We start from the raw sequence: 20,541 nt of genomic DNA, 5'->3' as shown, positions 1-20,541 counted from the left end.
TAAAGGTCCTGCAGTGAGAATAATAAGTATTATGAGCAAAATGCACTTACAGTATTGATGTATAAAGCAAAAGTATTCATAAAGTGGAAAATTAGTATTACTGTGTATTACAAATTATATTAGTGGATTATTTATACTGATGTATTCATATGTACATAGCATTTTACTGTTGAAGCTGGTCGAGGTGCAGCTAGTTTTAACTATATATATATATATATATATATATATATATATATGTTGTTGAGCAGTTGAATCTACAACAATGCATCATATTTTACAAACCCATATGTTCTGTAAAATCTTGATCTGTGAAGTTACTGTTAGAGTAAAAGTACAACATTTCCCTCTGAATTATAGTAGAGTGAAAGTATACAGTAGAAATACTCAAGTAAAGTACCTCAAAACTGCACATAATTAGGCTTTAGTACTAGATTTCGCTTGCTACATTCTGCCACTGGTCACACAGAGATGTTACTGTAAAATTCACTGATGACTGTTGGACCTGAAATGTATTTAAAATCTTGTCATTGCTCACTCTACAACATTTTATGTTACTTGTCGCTGATTTTTACAGAAAACATCTTAGGGTGACTATGTTTGCAAAATACTTCCCTTTAGGCCCAGACTGGTCTGACACATGTGTCTGACATATGACAGACCAGACTCACATGTTTGTCAGAGGCAACATGTTATGAAATTGAGATCCTAAATTAATCACGAGACAAAATTAATGTTTTATATATAAGGGGTCAAACCAGAAGCAGCGGCTCTCTATATTAACAAAAAGGCTTTTAGTCTTCAGTAGGTTAGTGAGCACACAGAGTGGCTCCATGATAAAATCCCACATCAGGATGTGAGATATTGTATAAGCCACATTACGGCCATACAGCGCCATTGGGAGTGGACAACTGTGCTTTTAAATGAAATGAAAAGGCGAAATTTGTCTTCATATAATTCACAGCTCCAGACCATCTGAGTGCAGAGTTATATCATATTGTACCTGCTGGATCCTCGGAGCGAGGTGAAGGCTATGGAGCTCATAATTAAACCCTCCTGCGAATACATTTATTGCACTGAGATGTATGAGGGCTTAAATAAAAGAGCAGACGGTGACATTGAACTGATACAGAAATCATTTTTACAGGAGGTCCACAAAGGGAACAGAAAATATTATGTTTGATTTAGGCGCTGGTTTGGCTGCCACTGATGCTTTATCATTGTAATTTTCACATTTCACCACCAGGAGGTTCAGTAGCTCCTCGGCTCTGTCTGAGACAAAACCTGCATGAAACCTTTTACTCAAAATGTCTTTTAATTTATAAGATAAGCTGCCCACACTATCAAACACCTGTCACCATTCATATTAATGTGTCATATATCTAAGTATATAAAGTGAAACCCCATTTTCACACTGAATTATGCTCGGTTTATGACACTGACTGTAGCTGAAAGACTGCAAATTTGTTATAAAAGATAAATTAATATTCAAATTGCAAATGGATGTGAGGCATTCAGGGCCTTTGATGGTCCTGAGTAAAAGATTCTGCATCCTAACCCAGGCGTGATTACCATCCTCAGATATCAGAGCACAGAGCTGAAATTATTCACATCTTTGTGATTATAATGACTGAATCAAATCTGTGTGTGATGATAAAATTATGATTTAGCCTGAGGTTGAATTCCCCACGACTTTTCTCTCAGCTTTCTCTTTATTTATAATTCTTAATCATCATATTGATCTGGTAATGGAGTTTGTTGATTTGCAGCATGATCACTTTTAAAATGGCTTAATTGTGTAGATCTGTTGTTGGGATGGAGGAACAGGAGAGACCAGGAAGAGAGGTCAAGAGAAGTCCTATTTAACTTGAGTGCCTTGAGAAATGTATGTGACTTGTTTTGTTTATTGTTGCTATGTTTTGTTTTTTTTAACCCTCAGAGTTATGGATGTGTTTGTGACTGAAAGCTTTAAAGATCCCATATTGTAAAAAGTGAGCTTGTCATGTCTGTTAAGGTATAAAGCAGGTTTAAGTGCCATATAAATACTGTGAAAGTATTGAAATGTTCAATATACAGAAAAACACACACAGCCCGTATTCAGAAATTGTGCGTTTGAAAAAGGCCGTCAGGATTTCTGTCCATTTGTGATGTCACAAATATACAATATTTAGACCATTAAATGGTTTTAAACGTAAACATTCTTAATGTGTCCCAGCTTATTTCTGTTTGCAGTGTATGTAAATGACATCAGCTGACAGGAAGTACACATGGACCCAAACTGTTGCCTAGCAACACAATCCTGTTGCAATTCCATTGAAATTAGCTAAAACAGAGCGTTCCAGACAGAGGGTAAATACAGGCATATTAAGGCAGACAGTATGAGGAAAATAAAGTTTTTTTTTAACATTACAGCATGTAAACATGTTCTTGTAGAAAACACAAAATACAAGTATGAACCTGAAAATTAGCATAATATGGGACCTTTAAGCCATTATGCTGCGAACCACTCGAACAGTCTGCCTGAGGATCTGAGAGCTGCTGGAAGTGTTGAAATCTTTAAACGAAAACATCAAACCTACCTATTCAGCCAGGCCTATGATTAAGAATGGTTATAATTTTATTATTTGATTCACTTATTTTAATGTATTTGTGTTTTTATTATATTTTATAGTTATTTTATTAATGTAGTTTTTACTTCATGCTGTTTTACTACTATCACTGTTATTATAGCTTTTAATTTAATTTTATTACATTTTCATCATTTCGTTGTCCCGTGTGCATTCGTACCAATCATCAAATTATTGGATTATTTTTTATCTTTTCTGTTGTTTTCACGGTCCACACATAGCACCATGAAAGGTGCTATACAAATAAAGTTTGACTGACTGATTGATTGAAAGGATGATAAATGAAATTACAAACTCTTGGTTTCATGAAGCACTTCTTGTGAATATAGTCTATATTATATAGTTACAAACTACACAGACAAACGAATGGGAAAGAGAACCGAGATCATTATGTCCCCTGAATACAATTTATTTTGGTAGTAATATTTATCACAAACAATTTATAGTCTATTATTTATTCGTACACATATTTCTTTACACTACTTTTATAGTATATTCATCACTGATATTCTATATACTATGTATATAATATACTATATAGCATATTAATGCTATATAGTATATTATATATATATATACCCTAATATACTATATACATTGTATATAGTATATTAGTATCGGGTACACTATACTAATATACTATACTTACTGACTAATATACTATATACTATGTATATAGTATATTAGTCAGTAAGACAAAGACAAAGCTGCTCATAGCTATGCTATATACATAGTATATTAGTATTGGCTATGCTATACTATTATACTATACTAACTAACTAATACTGTACTAACTATTATACTATACTTACTATTATACTAACTAACTAATACTATAATAACTATTATACTATACTAACTAATATTATACTAACTATTATATTATACTAACTAATACTATACTAACTATTATACTACACTAATACTATACTAACTAACTAATACTTTACTATTATACTATACTAACTATTATACTATACTAACTAACTAATACTATACTAACTATTATACTACACTAATACTATACTAACTAACTAATACTTTGCTATTATACTATACTAACTATTATACTATACTATTTTACTATACTAACTAACTAATACTATACTAATTATTATACTAATTTAGCATAATTCAAAGTATAGGCTATGGCCTGTGCTTAACCCTAATTAATATTTAATTACTAACACAAAGTGACAGAATAAAAGATCACAACATTATTAGTTATAGCCAAAATAACAAAAATACTTAATATTCCTTGGATTGTATATAATAGGCCTATAAAACATCAGGTATTTATGCAGCCTGGGGGAAAGTCCTCAGCCTCCCACTGAGACTGGGTAACTTTTAATATATAGTACAGAGTGAAATGAACACTTTATTATATGAATGTGGATGAATATATGTCCCCTCTTATCACCAGCTCGAGCCTCTCCGCTGTTCCTGTCCCCGTGCAGCCGCCCGTGAGCCCCGCTCTCTCGTGCTACCCGGAAATATTCGCAGGGCCGGAAAGGACCGATGTTAAGGGAGCACACGTCACTCACTTTTTACCCTAAAATATTATCACAACCACCAGACAATTTTTTCTCTCCACCGTCGAAAAAACCTTCACCGAAAGCTCCCGAATCAGCCTTCGCTAATCCACCGGAATCAACTGACTCGGAGGTTCTTCTTCACGGTTGATTAGCTGAGGGATCCGTGTAAAGTGTTCAGCATCAGTGGAACAGTGAGGATGGCCCCGGCTAACGACTGGACAGCAGCACGCAGAGATGGAAGCAGACGATAGCTAGCTAGGCGGGTAGAAGAAGGCGTGACAGGCCTCATCCAGCTGCAAACTGTGTGCTCTGCTACTGTGGATGCGTAGGTATATAAACATATATAATAGAAAGGTTGTGTGTGTGTTAACTGTCTGCTAGCGGTCGCATCGGGATGTTAACGGTATCGGCGGGCCGTTAATGAGGTGGTTTTGGTGTAAGATGGCTACCGGTGAGCTAACGGTGGTTCTGTGGTTTTCTGGACTGCGTGTGGCACCAAACTGAGCCAAGTGTAAAAATATCATGCTTAAGGAGAATTGTGAAGTTTTTGCATGCTCCTTTTTTTATGATAATAAATGTTAGCCAATACTACTAATACAGGATGCCTTCTCTCCAGTGCACCCGTTATTATTATTATCACTCCACAGCTAGTGTTTACATTGTGCAGCGCGGTGCAGCGACTGATGGTTAACGTTTCTGCCTTTTCTTCTTCTTCTGCAGGATTTTTGGTGATTGCACATTAAAATGAGAGGCAGTCAAATCAGCGATAGATTATATCCCTCATCTACCAGGGGAGTGAGCTCCCCACTAGGTTCATCACATCGATTAGAGGAAACGGTAAGATATTACTGAGGTGAGCAAAAAAACACATTCAAAGTGAGTTGATTCTACTGTAGCCAAGGCTACTTTAAGCCCTTTAGGCAATACATTTTAATGCAAAACAACAATTTACCTTTTAATGCATAACGCAACAGTTCAATTCTCTATTCTCCCTTTATTTGGCTATTAAAAGTGGGTTTAAGTTGATTAGTTTAATTAAATTATCATATTGATGGTGGTAGTTGGGGTTATATTAGATTATAGTCCAGTTTTTCACTGCACATAGTTAGTATAGGTAATACAAAAAAACACATTCAAAGTGAGTGATTCTACAGTAGCCAGGCTACGTTTAAGCCTTCTCAGCAATACATTTTAATGCAAAACAACAATTTACCTTTATGCAGTTAAAGACTAATGCATAACGCAACAGTTCAATTCTCTATTCTCCTCTTTTTTTGGCTTTAAGTTGATTCATTTAATTTAATTTTAAAGTTTATCATATTGTTGGTGGTAGTTAATAATAATAATAATAATAATAATAAACCTTATTTGTATAGCACCTTTCCAAACATAGTTACAAAGTGCTTTACATAAGTTAAAATAGTGCAAACATCAAGATAAAAACAATACAGAATAAAAACATAGGCCAAAATAAAATGTTGAACATAAGACTTTTGTACAAAAAGTCAACAATAATGAAATTTAAAACAAGCGATTGCTATAAAAAGGCCTTCCTGTAAAGGAGTCGGGTAGTTGGGGTTTGATAAGACTATAATCCAGTTTTTCACTTGCACATAGTTAGTTTAGGAAAACAAACAGTAGTTTAGTGTAATTAAGTGCCATAGATATGTATAAAAATAATCAATGGAAAGGATGACTTATAATCAATATAGAGAATCAATCAACATCAAGCAACATTTATTTGTATAGCCCTTTTACAATAACCAAAAGTTACCCAAAGTGCTTTACATTAACATCAAGAAATAACAGGAATAAAACATAACATATTATAAAATCATAAAAAGGTAGGTAAGTAGTAGGCTACTAGGTATTAAAAGCCAATCTAAATAAAAAAAAGTCTTGAGCTTAGATTTAAAAAGTACTAGGTCAGTGACAGTGCGTATATCAGGGGGTATCTTGTTCCATAGTTTAGGAGCAGCAACAGCAAAAGCATGATTACCTCACAGCTTATACCTCGACCTTGGGAGTTCTTGGGAGAATGTGCAATATGAATGGATGTAAGTTGATATCTACAGGCAAGTCATCCTCTTGACCTAACTTAAGGTGCCACACAGCACCTGATACTGTGTAATTACCCCCACTATGCCCACTCAGATGATTACTATTATTCCTTTGAGGACATTCATGCAACAAAAACAATGTATTTTTTTGAATTTATTTAATTTTTCTTAAAAGCCTAACCAGGGACAAGGTCTGCAAATTAGCTGTGGCCAGAAGTCGAATATACGTTGCATCGGTTGCACTTTAATTAAGTGAAACAATCGAATGTATTGTCCCTGTCAAATAAACTAATAAATAAATGAAAATCCCATACACAGCATTTTGACATCATGTGGACTGATTTTAGGCTAAGAATGAAACTGACAGTTGTTTAATGTAATATTTGTATGCGTTTCTGATTACCTGGTAATAAAAAAACTGAAACAGAAATGAAAAAAAAGTCAATGGTGAAAGTATGGTGGTGAGTATGTGGCACAAAATGTAGACCGGAAAAAACTGTCAACTTCCTTGTGGTAATAATAAAGTCATGATTTGCAGAATTGTGACAGCACAGATGGTAAAATGTAGCAGGGGTGCCCCCAATGTAAGTAGTCTGGGTAAAATACAAATAATCAGTAATGTACAGTTGTACACACACCTGCATTTAACCAAAAGCAAGGCGTCTGATGTCTAATGTGTTGTTTTTTTTCATGCAATTCTGCTGTACCTCTCTGTATTCTGTCAGTACCTGCTCCTCAATAAACACTTAGTACTTTTATTTATACTGTTAAAAAGTACAGTATGAGATACTGTACATCACAGAGCTGCTGCAGCATATAAGGGTTAAAGGGTAGGTAAGTCAGTGTATAATATTGTCCTAAATTGGTTCACTATCTCCAAAGTAGCTTTGTTAAAGAGTAACTTTGGTGTTTATCAACCTGGAGTCTTTTTTCCTATGTTTTTGTGTCTAAATGACGAACGGGGACAACAATTTCTGAAGTTGGTCTAGTATTGAGGGAGAACGCTGTAACCGGCAGCGGCTAAATGACCTGCGAGGGCAAGAGAGCAGCGACAGTGTAACGTTACGTTCACTAAAAGTGCTTGTTTGTCTGACAACATTATGGAAAGGACTCTACAGAGAAATAAAATGGTTTCCTTACCTTTCGCTTGATCCTTTCTGTTAGTTATATGCCCTTTTCACAGCAGCCATTTTGACATATCATTTCAGGGTAAACACATGTGTAATTAATAACATTAATTACCATTTAGGTGGGCCAGGGCCCTGTTATTGTGCATGGTGGCTCACTGGAATAGCTGTGTCCCACTAAATAGAATGGGACCATAATTTATTTTATCAATTACACCTGTGTTTACCCTGCTATGACATGTCAAAATGGCTGCTGTGAAAAGGGCCAAGTGTGTCCAAGTCCTGCTCAAGGAAAAGTCTTCTGAAATCTTAATATCCGTATACTCTGGTTCAAATAAATATGTGTGGCCATCGCATTGCAATCATCTAAGTATTCAGCTATGGCATTGAAAATCTTTTAGATAACACTAAGCTACACTTTTTGTACACCAACAATACAAACTCTGCCCGGCTGGGACCGGCGTTTCCACCATGGATGTATTCCACCGTTATCTTCCGGTAACATGTCACCTCGCCAGATTTCAGAACGAGACATCTCCTTGAGCGAGACTCTTTCCATAATTTCAGACACTTAACAATCAGAGCTTGTCATGGCAAAAACAAGCACTTTTAGTCGACGTAAATGGCGGTGCCAGCTTGCCCCAATAGTACTATATTGCATCCTGTGAGCAGCTTCCATCTACAGCGCTCTCCCTCAGTACTGGACAAATGTCAGAAATTGTTGTCGCTATTAGACACAAAAACATGGGAAAATAGAGTCCAGGTTGAAAAATACTGAAGTTACCCTTTAAATAAGCAACGTCTGCATATTATGAAGCGTAGACAGTAAAAATGTTTCAAGTAACTTTTTCCTCCTTTGTAAAGATGTACCTAATGATAAAAAGAATTGGCATTCATGCAACAATTCTAGTTGTGCTGAAATCCAGCAGAACCCCACCATGGTAAGTTATTACAAAACATAAAAGATTGCATATGTTTATTAACATGTTGAAGTGGCTGTAAAAGTAGAACTATCTGGAAAGAGATACCTCGGAATTGTTGAAATTTGTATTTCTTCACCTTACATAAACAGATAATGTAACTGGACATTGAATTGTATATTGGTCACTTAAACTGAGGGGCTAATTGGGCCACAATAATAAGAAACCTTTGGTAGGTAAATTGCAGCATGAATAAGACACTAGTGAGAAGTGAAACTTAACATATGTACTAATTTGTGGTATCAAATCAAATGTATATGTAGAAGAAAAAGGGCAAATGAAACCTAATGTCAAAGCATTCTACTAAACGTAATGTTGTCATTCTCTACAGTCAAGTATTTTGATTTGCAATTAAAATACTGAATGAATTTAAATCATCATTTCACCCTAATGTCAGCCATGGAGATACATTTCTATGTTTTGTAATATTACAGGCAGACCATAGGTTTCTGTCTATATATATATATATATATATTCAACTTAATGGATGGGGCACATTGTTATAGGTTAAAGGCCTATTAGCAAGGAACAGTAAGTTCAATTTTATTCAAAGGTATAGTCCTCTATAGTTCCTCTCTATGACTTTCATCCCTTTTTGAATTTTGTTTTTTCAGCTGTAGGACCGTCTTGGCTGAACTCGGATGAGGAATCTTGCTTAGATGAAGGATAATGTCAACGCAGTAACTCTCAAAGGAAACAAGAAGGAAGTCTTTTGAACTGCTTCTCAATAAAAACTATTTTTAAGCAATTTTGATATTAGGTGGAACTCATCTACCTGTCTAAAAAGACACCTTTACCCTTTGATCATAAACTCATCTTCCCGGCCACCCCACTCCTTTTGGAAGTAGAGTGTGGGCAGTGGATAATCAACAGGGAGTAGCAGCACCAGAAGTAACCTATCTGGAGAGACGAACTTAAGATTTAAGACATTCAAGTAGTTCTGGAAAAAATAGTAGCATAACCTCACCCTTAGGGTAAAGTTTGTCTATCACCAGTCCGTGGTGGTATCATTGTTGCCGCTCCTGGCGCTGGAGGTTTGGCACCTGCACCCCCATGTGCCAGTGAGTGGGAAATGTTCCAATTTGGAAAATACAATCTGGACATTATAGAGATGTTAAGTGGGCACCAGGCCCACCAGTTTAAAGGCCTTGGTTTAGATCGACAACTACAGCATCAACAGCAAGTGCAACTTCACCAGCATCAACTCCAGCAGCAGCAGCAGCAGCAGGCTGAGTCTTCTGGAGCTCTTCTGTCTGGACTTGGCTTGGGCCCCCTGCAGGGGTCAAGAGGTAACGCCTTTTCTGATTCTGCCTCCATTTTTGCCAAGATGAGTGCCCCTCCTCCCCCACCTTTACAACAACAGCCTTCCTCATCTCAGAGCTCTCGTTCAAAGTCAAGCAAGATGAGCAGCAGCAGCTCAAGCCATTCGTCAGGCTACCCACAATTCTTGCGCTCTTTCCACCCGTCTGAGGCAGCACTAGCACAGGAGCAGTTACACCCAGGTGTAGGCCGATTTGAGCACTTTGCTGGGGGAAGTAGCAGTAGTGGGAGTGCTGGGGGATTAGGAGGATTAGTGACATCAGCACCTCCACCCCCCCCTCCTCTGCATCCCAGCCTCTCTGTCCCCCAGGCATCATCTGGTCCCTCCTCTTCCTCTCCTTCCCCTTCAACATCTGTGGCCACCTCTAATAACCCTCCTAGCAGCAGTGCAGTCAGCTCATTGGGACACCAGTTGGTTGGGGCCCAGTCTGATGCACGAAGCCTTCACCAACAATTTAGTTGCATGTTAGCTGCTAATCAGTATTTCCTTTCTGGGGTGCCTTCTAATGCTAGTTTAGAGCAATTTCTTGTTCAACAGGGAACTCATAACCACTTAGGGCTTGGTTTAAGTCAGACAGGCGATCCTAGCAGTAGTCTCGCTCCGCCTCCTGCTTTGCATTCTTCTCACTCACATGGCCACTCCACTCCCCAGTCACAGCATGCTTCACAGCAGCCGCCCCAGCAGCAACAGCTTCCACCTCACACCCTTTCTCATCCTCACCCTCATTCCCATCCCCACCACCCACTCCATCCGGGCTCCCATTCCTCATCACTGGGTGGCTTTGACTTCCAGGGCATCCCTGTACTCTCCTCAAATCAGATAGCTTCACTGATGCAACAGGAAGCAGGTTTGTCGCTCCCCTTGCCACTTCATTTATCTTTATCTAAAGATGATGGTAAAGGGGAAAGCAGTGGAGGTGGAAGTAGTAGTAGTGGTGGTGGCAGTAGCAGTAGGAGGAAGAAAGCTATGGCTGGCTATTTGCCGCAGAGAAAATCTGAGAGCAATGGTAATAGCAGTAGCGGCCATGGTCATGGCAGCCACAATGGTAATCCCACCACTAGTAGTAATGGTGGAGGGCTTAGTCATGGTCAGCCCCCAGCTTTAATTGGGAGTGGGGTTGGTATGTCAAATATGGGTGACCCATCATCCCTTCTTGCCTCATCATCTTCATCCTCATCAGTAGTTTCTTCCTCCTCCTCTGCTCCCTCTTCCACTGCTGCCTCAGTACTCGTTACTAATGATTCTCACATTTCTAAATCTGATAACCAGAACTCAATGCAACCCAACAACCCAGAGTCTGATTCAGAGCCCGTTTATAGCTGTGGAGAGTGTGGCAAAAGCTTCCCTCACCTTTCAAGCCTTCGCAGGCATTTGCGCATGCATGAGCCAACCACTGCAGGTACTAGCAATTCTTCCTCTACTGGCCCAAACCCCATTCACATTAAACCACAGGCTGACCCAACCCTTCCCCATTCGACCCAAGAAACTCCCCAAATCATCAATTCTTGTCCTAGCCCAGACAAAATATTTCATTGCCCCGATTGTGGCAAAGGCTTTAAGAAAAAAGGGCACCTCCTGCAACATGGTGTTATACACTCTTCAGCCCGCCCATATGGCTGCTCCACCTGCTCTCGGGCGTTTAATCGTAGAGAGTCACTCACACGCCATGAGAAGATACATGAGGAAAAGCCATTCCGATGTCCCGCCTGTGGTCGTGCCTTCCGTGAGAGCACCTCTCTACTCAACCATGCTGCCTCAGGCACCTGCGGCAAGCCAGGTAGGGGACCCAAGCAAAGGGGCAGCAAGACAGGATCTGAGAGTGAGGACAGAGTTGGGGGAGGGAGTGGAGGAGGTAATGGAGGAGGGGGAACTTATCAGAGCAATAGAGGGGTTATTTATGGGAAAACTGAGGAAGAAGATGGTGTAATCATTGTGGGGGAAGGAGAGCCAAAATCAGGTTTAGGATGTGATGGTCTGTTTCAGTCTGGAAGGGGAGGGAATTCAAATGACAGGGACAGAACAGATGCTAAATACCCCACTGACTACTCTCGGAATCGTTACACAGGCTACCATGATGACCATCGTTCTCAAGGTAATCCATCTCCATGCTACTCTGGCGCCTCCCCCTGTGGAAGTGGGATGGCGGGCCCAGCTCTGAGAAAGGCACCCTTGGCTCCAACACTGCATCCACACTCACAGAGCCACAACCAGCACCACCATCCGCAGCAACAGCCCCACCTGCCCCTTTCTTCTCTACTGGATGACTCAGAGGATGATGTCACTAGCTCTGTCAATAATGCAATCTCTGCTATAACGGCAGCTAGTAGTGGAAATAGAGGGGATGATAGGGGAGACATCATAGGAGGTCTACTAGGTGGTCTTGGTTTAGGTCCTCTGGGCTCACCTTCATCAACATCCGGTATGGATAAGAATTTCAGAGGTGGTGGGAGCCAGGAGGCTATGAGCAGCAATCCACAGAATCCTACCGCCAAACCAAAACGTCCCCGCAAACCCAGAGCTAAGAAAGATCCTGCAGCTGGTGGACAGCCCCCCAAACGCAGGCAATACACCCCCAGAATGGGGCCCAGTGGCCTCCCACGCACTCACCTCTGCAGCGTCTGCGGTAAGGGATTTGCACGCCGCGAGACCCTACGCAGGCATGACCGCATCCATACCGGAGAGAAGCCCCATCACTGCACTGTTTGCGGAAAGTATTTCAGAGAGGCTTTTCACCTCAGCAAGCATCAAACAGTCCACTCTGGGGCGAAGAATTACAAATGCACCATCTGTGGGAAAGAGTTTGGCTACTCTCAGAGCCTCAGGAGACACAGCAAACTCCACCAGAAAGGGGAGCTGGAAGAGGTGCCCACAACACCAGCTGCGGAGAACCTTAACAGCTTTAACCCCAACCCTCAATGTAGCGTGGCCCAAGACAGGAGCCAGAACCAAGCACCAAGCACCTCCTCCTATTACTCCTACCCTCAAGACGTCAAGCCTCAAGACACCAACCCCCAGCCACAGCCTCCACCCCCACCCCATCCTCAGCCCCCACCTCCGCCTCGACTCTACACCTGTGCTATATGCTGGAAGTCGTTCCGCCACCACTTCCACCTGACCGCCCATCACCAGACGGTTCACGAAGGTGGGGGTGAAAAGCTCTTCTGCTGTGAGGTGTGTGGTAAAGCATTTGCTTACTCCAACAGCCTCACTCGACACAAGCAATCGCAGCATGGGATGACCCGCACTGACCCGCCTAACCCGCAGGAAGGCAGCAGCGGGTCTGGAGACAACAGAGGTGGGAGTGATGTTAATCAGTCAACATCAGAGAGCGAGGCTGCCACCAATGCCCTGCTGCAGATGGCGCCTTCCACAGAAGGCCATGGAGGGCAGAGTCTTAGTGTCGTCACTCATAGCCACCAACAGCCACCCCCGCAGCCACCAACTGGTTACTCCCCCCTCTTTTATGATACTGCAGCCCAATCTTCAGCCTCTAATGCTCCAATTTACTCACAGCCTCTGCCTCCAAATTCTACAATCATGGCCCCCCAGCACCCGCATTCCCCAGCCGGGGTGAAAGGAGAGCACATATATCCAGCTGGATCCCGTAGCCGTACGCTCCACACCACAGCCCCGTTCCAGCCCCTCACGGAACTGCCCTCCACCGAACATCATCATCTGCATCATCATCATCATCTCTCCCACCATCATCTCCATCATCAGTCAGGTACCCAGTCCCACCAACACCTTGACTGCAGCATCCAGTTATCACACGATGACATGAGACGACAGAAGAAGAAAAAAAAAAAGTCCAACAGGAGAGAAAATAAATGGGATTCCCAACAAGATTTAGTCAGATTGGATGGAAGCAAAAAGAAGAGAAAGATAAGTTGTTCAATACGAGGGCAGCCGAATAAAAAACAAGGCTCTCTCCGTTTGACAATTAGGCGAGGAGAAGGATCAGGCGGCAGTGGGTATAAGCTTGTCAACACTGGGGGGATGAAGGTGCAGATCCTCTCGTCTCTCAAAGTCCCTGTGAAACGTTTTGGCTGTCCTATGTGCCCCAATTCTGTGTTTTCCCGTAAAGCGGGGCTGCTAGTCCACATGGCAGTTAAACACCCACAGAAAGCCTCAACCACTCAGGAGCGACTAAGGTGCAGTGTATGTGGGAAGCAGTCTCACAGGCCTCTGGCAGCCTTCATCCATCGGGCCTCCCATCGTGCCAGAGGGACTTTCTCCTGCCGCCGCTGCTCCACTCGCTTCTGGAATGCTACGCTGCTCTACAGGCACAAGGTGTCCTGCCGCCGCAGGGCCAAAGGACTGCAGCGAGGAGATGCTAACAGGCTGAAGCTTTCAAAGAGACCGGGAGAGAAACCGACCCGAGAGGGTCAGGAGGAGATGCCATACCTACAGGGACCATATAGATACTGAGCATCCTGGTATCTGAAAAGAGTGGCATACCAGAATATATTTCAGTTCTAAAATGGGAAGGTGAGAAAAAAAGGGACTTGAAAAGGCAAATGCTGCCTTTTTAGAATAATTTTCTTCATGTCTCTGTTGACATATACTCTGCTGACTATTAGAATGAGTGTGTTAACAACTACTGTAGAGCATCCTATAAAATATCACCAGAACTTCTTCCAGGTTATATTGGAAGGTGTTTTCAAAGACGTGACTGTTTCCATAGGTTCATTAACCCCTTAAGTGCATTGACACTATGCTTGGCTGACACTGTGCAGTTACTAGACAAGTTTAGGTGAAATGACCTGCTAATGTATCTCTCTCTTCCCCATAACTAGACTCCCCGCTACACCTCTTGCTGTATGATAAACGTCTCTGCTGTGTACTTTGTCTTGTTGTTGTTCACTTAGAGGCTCTGAGGATTTTTTTAATAATGTAAAGTGCATTTATTAGAGAGTAGGGACATGAGGACAAAGACCTTTTGTTGATAGTTTGTCAGTGCATGTTTGTTCTCTGGTCAAGTTTTTTGCTGAGGTTGTGAAATCACTCCTACAGTATGTGATGGTTTATTCAGTATAATCCCCAGAAGTTTGTAGTGTTAAACTTGATTTGAAAGTTGCTCTATATTCCCTAGTGATTGAATCACATATAGATAAAATGTCAAAGTGGCTGGTAATTAACATTTCAAGGATCCCTCTCCTGCCAAAATGAAGAAACTTACAAAAAGCCTTGCTTAATATGTTCACTTGACTTCATTTATTTGAGATATTCCTAGCTTTTATACCAAGAGATTGAAAACAGGTTAAACAAGTGGACTGTAACACATGTTTATCTCATGTTATTTGTATGCTCTTTTTAGCAGTGATTATTTCTACAGTACTTCACGGTGTGTTAAAGACAAGGACCTATCATACTAGAAACAAATGTAATATTCCATGTATTTATGTGTGTAACCCAATCAGTCTTCATGCCAATCTTATACTTAACCCCTTCTACCTTTTTACTTTGTTGCTGAGTTTGCAATCATAATCTTACTGTCAAGCCTTGTTTTTTTTTTTTTCTTCTAAAGAAAAATAAGTTTTAAGTACATCCTGTCACTTTACTCACATATGAATTGTTCACACCCCTGTCAAGCCTTGCTTTTTTTTTTCTTCTGAAGAAAAATGATAGTTTTAGTAGATTTCTATCACATTATTTACTGAGAAGTCAGTAGTTGATTATATTTCAGCAATGAATAAACCTTAAGTGTAATCATTTGTTTTCCTTTCATTTCTCATTCAAAGCACTGCAATATCCAGACGATGGTACTAACTGCTAGACACGAGTAAGTCGTAACTGTTAACCAAAGTCCGTATTGAAGTTGTGCCATTATATTAAGCTTTATGTCCTGTGTGAATTTCATATCACTGTGGATTAAATGGGTTTCAGGGTGTATCCGAATCACCTTTATTGGCCAAGTATGTGTACACAAACAAGGAATTTGACAATGTTTTTTTGCTCTCAATGTACGCAGAAATAGACAGCTAGGAACAAGGACAACCAAGCTGGACACGTAAAGGTAAAGAATAGACAGGACTATTATGTATACAAATATGTGGGGAAAAAAGGTGTTTAAATAAATATATATAAAAAGCACAAATGACCAACAATAAAAATAAAACAAGGCAAGTTCTCTGTAAGTTGTAAACAATACAAATAGTGCAAAGAAATAAATACTGAACGGATATACATGTTTTGGATGATTGTGTACAGTATGTGCATGTATACATGTCTATATACTAGGGCTGTCAATTGATTAAGTATTGCATGATTGTCCATAGTTAATTGCGATTAATCAAATTAATCACACATTGTTTATCCGTTTAAAATGTTTCTTAAATGGAGACTAATCAACATGGGAGTGGGCAAATATGCTGCTTATGCAAATGTATGTATATATGAACCACAACAAAACAATGAAAGATATTGTCCAGAAACCCTCACAGGTACTGCATTTAGCATAAAAAAAAATGCTCAAATCATAACATGGCAAACTCAAGCCCAACAGTTAACAACAGCTGTCAGTGTGCAGACTTGACTATGACTTTCCCAAAACTACATGTGATTATCATAAAGTGGGCATGTCTGTAAAAGGGAGACTTTATTTTCATTCACATATCTGGAGGTCAGAGGTCAAGGGACCCCTTAGAAAATGGCTATGACAGATTTTCCTCGACAAAATTTAGAGTAACTTTATAGCGTAATTTAGCCTCCTGCACGACGAGCTAGTATGACACGGTTGGTACCAATGGATTCCTTAGGTTTTCTAGTCTCATATGATGCCAGTATCTTCACTATAGCTTTAAGCCTGCTACAACCTAAAAGTTGCAAGTTGCCTTAATACGTTAAATAAATTTGTGTCGTTAAAACTAATTTGTGTTATCGTGTTAACTTTGACAGCCCTAGTATATACAGCTGGTAGGAATTACAGTGACGGATGATATGTACATATAAAAGATGGTGCATTAAAAACTGAGATTATAATCTATAATGGGAGCAGTGGATGTTTTGGTGTTACAGGGTTATTGACGGTGTATTAAGTGTTCATCAGAGTGACGGCTAGCAGGAAGAAATTATTTTTGTGTCTGGTTGTTTTGGCATACAGTGTTCTGTAGCGCCTACCGGAGGGGAGAAGTTTGAACAGATGATGTCCAGGGTGTGAAGGGTCTGCAGTGATGCTTCCTGACTCTGGAGTAGTATAAATCCTGAATGGAGGGAAGGCTGGCACCAGTGATTTTCTCTGCAGTCCTGACTGTCTGTTATTGTCCTGTTTGGTGGCTGATCCAAACCACACAGTGATAGATGTGCAGAAAACAGGCTGGATTATTGCAGTGTAGACATGTATCAGGCCGGTTGAAGGAAGTACATCCTCTGCTGGGCCTTTTTCCTGATAGTGTCCATGTTGGATGTCCACATTAGGTCCTGGGAGATGGTGGATCCCAGAAACGTAGTAAAGTAATTGTTTTGAATAATTAAAATTTACAGTATATTATCACTATACTCGCAATAAACGGCTGTGTAAAACTTCTCACTCATGGCTCCACAAGATGGCAGTAAGCAACTCATTTATACTGTACTCTTGGCCTGGTGTGGATGAGTGCGGCAGTCACATGGATTTTGCACTGATAGGGGGGTGGACTGGAGAGGCTGAGTGTTGTGTGACTGTGTGAATTATGTGCCTCCTGTCGGCTGTTTACTACAAGATTAATGCCACAAAGTAAACAAAATGCTTATGCAGTATCGCTCGGTAATCTCACTGAATGTTTCGAGAAATAATGTGGTTTAAGGGTGAAATTAAATGCAATTTTGCATTTGTGTGAACTATACGATACAATAAATCTTTATTGTCCATCAGGGTGGAAATTTGTCTTTGGCTCACCAAACACAGAAAACAACATTAAAAAACAGACGAGTTGGTAAGAAACAGATACAGAGACGGGTTATGTTACAAATTAAAACAGTTCATTCTGTGGCTTAGATCTGCTCAGTCACTTTGTTGAGTTAATAATATTGATGGCACTTATGATAAAGGACTTTAAAAACACATTTTTATTTGCCAGAGGGACTCTATAGCGCCTCCCGGAGCTCAAGAACTCAAAATGGCTGAAGAGAGGATGGGAGCTATCTGCCAGGATGCGCCTCGCTTTCTTCCTCGTCCTTTCTGTAAAAAGTTGAGTTAAGGACTTTTGGGGTTTACCAACTGTTTTGCTCGCCATTGACACAATCCTAGAGAGTTTATTCTTATATCTACAGTTCAGGTAACCGTACCAGGCAGGAAGGTGAAAGGTTAAAACAATCAACAATAGTTTTGTACACTAATTCTAAAATCTGCTGACTGACACAGAGGCCACTAAGTGTCCTTAGAAAATAAAGTCGCTGTGAGCATCTCTTGAAAACATACTCATGGTATTTAAAGTTTTCCACTATACTGAAAATGATATAGTTGTTACAGTAGCCCTTTCTGCAACTCCGAATTAATGATTTCATGGTAGAATATTCTGAAACTGTAAAGTCTTTGATACTTTAATGAGTAACATCAGCCGCAATGTTGTGATTTAGTTACAGTTCGACCTTGAAGTGATAAGAGTTGATATAGTAAAATGACCTTAAAGTGTTTGCATTCAGATTGATGATATCGGTCTTGCTTTCAAACATAATGATTCATACTGGGTCCCAGGTGGTTATGATCTGAGGGGCTCAGAGCTTACCCACAAGGTTCCTCTTTACAGACATGCACACTTTATGATAATCACATATATATGCGTGGCGCAAACCATTGAAAATAATGTTCTTCAGAGCGCAGTGGTGCTGTTGTCGTGTTGTGTTTCAAAGGGCTTTCAGTGAGAGACGGAGAAAGAAATAGAGAGGCAAAAAAAACGAAAGAATAAATAAAAACGGATGAATATTAGTTATTCACACAAGTTCACGCCAGAGGAGCAAGTTAGTCAGTTTTCTTTCCTGAGAATCAAAATTTAAATTAAAAGTTGGCCTATTTAAAAGGACTACATGTAACTTTTCGAAATTCATTCAAGTTATTAATGCCGTTAAGTGAACTGCAGTCAGCATCCTGTTGCTCGTGCACGCACTCCATAGGTGCGAGCGATCATCCTGGGCTTGGGCCAAAACAGTGACGTGACATTACATTACAATCATATATCACCGTTAATTTCCAATCTCCATGATACTAACTACAATAGAATAGAATAGAATAGAATACCCTTTATTGTCATTGCACAGTCTCCGATACAACTAGCTTGCCATTTGCAACTTACTTCATCACTTAACATTACGAAGCAAAACCGTCCCGGGTCCTTTACATAGAAATAGGCAACCGAGAAAATTGGGGCAGGTCTCAGTTTTTAAAGGTCCCATATTATGCTCATTTTCAGGTATATACTTGTATTTTGTGTTTCTACTAGAACATGTTTACATGCCGAAATGTTAAAAAAAACGTTATTTTCCTCATACTGTCAGCCTGAATATGCCTGTATTTACCCTCTGTCTGAAACGCTCTGTTTTAGCGCATTTTGACGGAATTGCAACAGAATTGCGTTGCCTGGCAACAGCTTGGGTCCATGTGTACTTCCTGTCAGCTGATGACATTCACATACACTGCAACCAGGAATACACTGGGACACATTTAGAATGTTTACGTTTTAAAATTGTGTCAAGGGTCTAAATATTGTATATTCATGACATCACGAATGGGCAGAAATCCTAACAGCTTGTTTCAAATGCAGAGTTTCTGAATACGGGCTGTGTGTATTTCCCTGTGGATTGAGTGTTTCGATACTTTCACAGTATTTATATAGGACTTAAGCCTGCTTTATAATAAAAAAACATGAAAATCTAATATGGGACCTCTAAGTTACATTACAACCTGTTCACACAATGGCAATACAAAGCGATTAATACATGTAAATTGTTACATATAGTACGTTTAACATAAAAAATGCTGTCATTTTTATTCTTTAAAAGTCACCATAATGCAGGAAACAAAGTCTTTAAAACTCAAATGTTCGGCAAGTATAAGATAAGATATGATAAGATAAGATATTCCTTTATTAGTCGCACAGTGGGGAAATTTGCAGTGTATAGCAGCAAAGGGGATAGTGCAAAAAACAAGAAGCATCAGCTAACACAGTAAAAAAGAGCTAAACAAAGTTAAACAAAATATGAACCATTTAAATAGAGTGAAGTATGAAAAAGGAGCAGTATATACAGTGTTGACAATAAACAGACTATTAACAAAATTGATATGGGCCAGCCTGTGCATTAATCCACCCCAGTGTGCACAACTTCTATGTGTCATCTACTGTTGACCTGCTATCTCCCCCTAGAATAAAATAGAAAGCTTTATTGACATCGTATTAAATACGAGATTCACAGTTGCCACTTCTGTTCAGTGCTTTAAAACAAATACTTAACAAGACTAAACGAGGCAGATAAAACATATAACAGGTAAAAACACACAGTTATAAAGCAAATAAAACAGGTAAAGTAGATGTAATAAATAAATATAAACAGAAGTGTTACACTAGAGGTATAAAATATAAAAATAGATGTAATGTAAAGACAGGTAATTAAAAAAAATAAAAGACCCCCTGTTCCCCCCCTGAAAAAGACCATATAGTGGGTCTCAGAGGGTTAAAATAAAAACAAGGGCAGTCTCAGGACAGTGTTAAATGGAGGGACCAGAACCACACACACTGTTACATTTAATATTCACTCTTGTAGTGCACAATATATTCATATGGATATGGAGCTGCAGGGTGACTTGAGTCTATAGTGGGTCTCACAGGGTTAAAATAAAAACAAGGGCAGTCTCAGGACAGTGTTAAATGGAGGGACCAGAACCACACACACACTAATATTCACATGTATGGTGCACAATATA

General features: G+C 39.9%; 1 protein-coding gene across 10 annotated transcripts; it reads left to right on the top strand.

Annotated features, from left to right (window-relative positions):
- Positions 1-4,068: 4,068 nt before the first annotated feature.
- On the top strand, positions 4,069-19,087 carry si:dkeyp-69b9.6 (gastrula zinc finger protein xFG20-1). 10 transcript variants are annotated; one of them, XR_005208792.1, is made up of 6 exons: positions 4,073-4,488; positions 4,880-4,996; positions 8,941-9,615; positions 15,389-15,429; positions 15,619-15,663; positions 17,705-19,087. XR_005208792.1 is itself a non-coding variant. In XM_037784239.1 (5 exons), the coding sequence occupies exons 4-5, from the start codon at positions 9,399-9,401 to the stop codon at positions 14,073-14,075; spliced, it is 2,580 nt and encodes an 859-aa protein (XP_037640167.1). In that variant the 5' UTR covers positions 4,082-4,488; positions 4,880-4,996; positions 8,211-8,287; positions 8,941-9,398; the 3' UTR covers positions 14,076-15,359. The 10 variants fall into 10 exon arrangements, 5 of the variants coding, with proteins under 5 accessions (XP_037640167.1, XP_037640169.1, XP_037640166.1 ...); XR_005208796.1 differs by lacking the exon at positions 17,705-19,087 and adding an exon at positions 16,760-17,495; XR_005208795.1 differs by lacking the exon at positions 17,705-19,087 and adding an exon at positions 16,750-17,495.
- Positions 19,088-20,541: the final 1,454 nt, after the last annotated feature.

The sequence above is a fragment of the Sebastes umbrosus genome, chromosome 11 (genome assembly GCF_015220745.1).
Source record: "Sebastes umbrosus isolate fSebUmb1 chromosome 11, fSebUmb1.pri, whole genome shotgun sequence".
Lineage (NCBI taxonomy): Eukaryota > Metazoa > Chordata > Actinopteri > Perciformes > Sebastidae > Sebastes > Sebastes umbrosus.
Note: the sequence above shows the minus strand (reverse complement) of the source record. Positions and strands in the feature narration are given on the sequence as shown.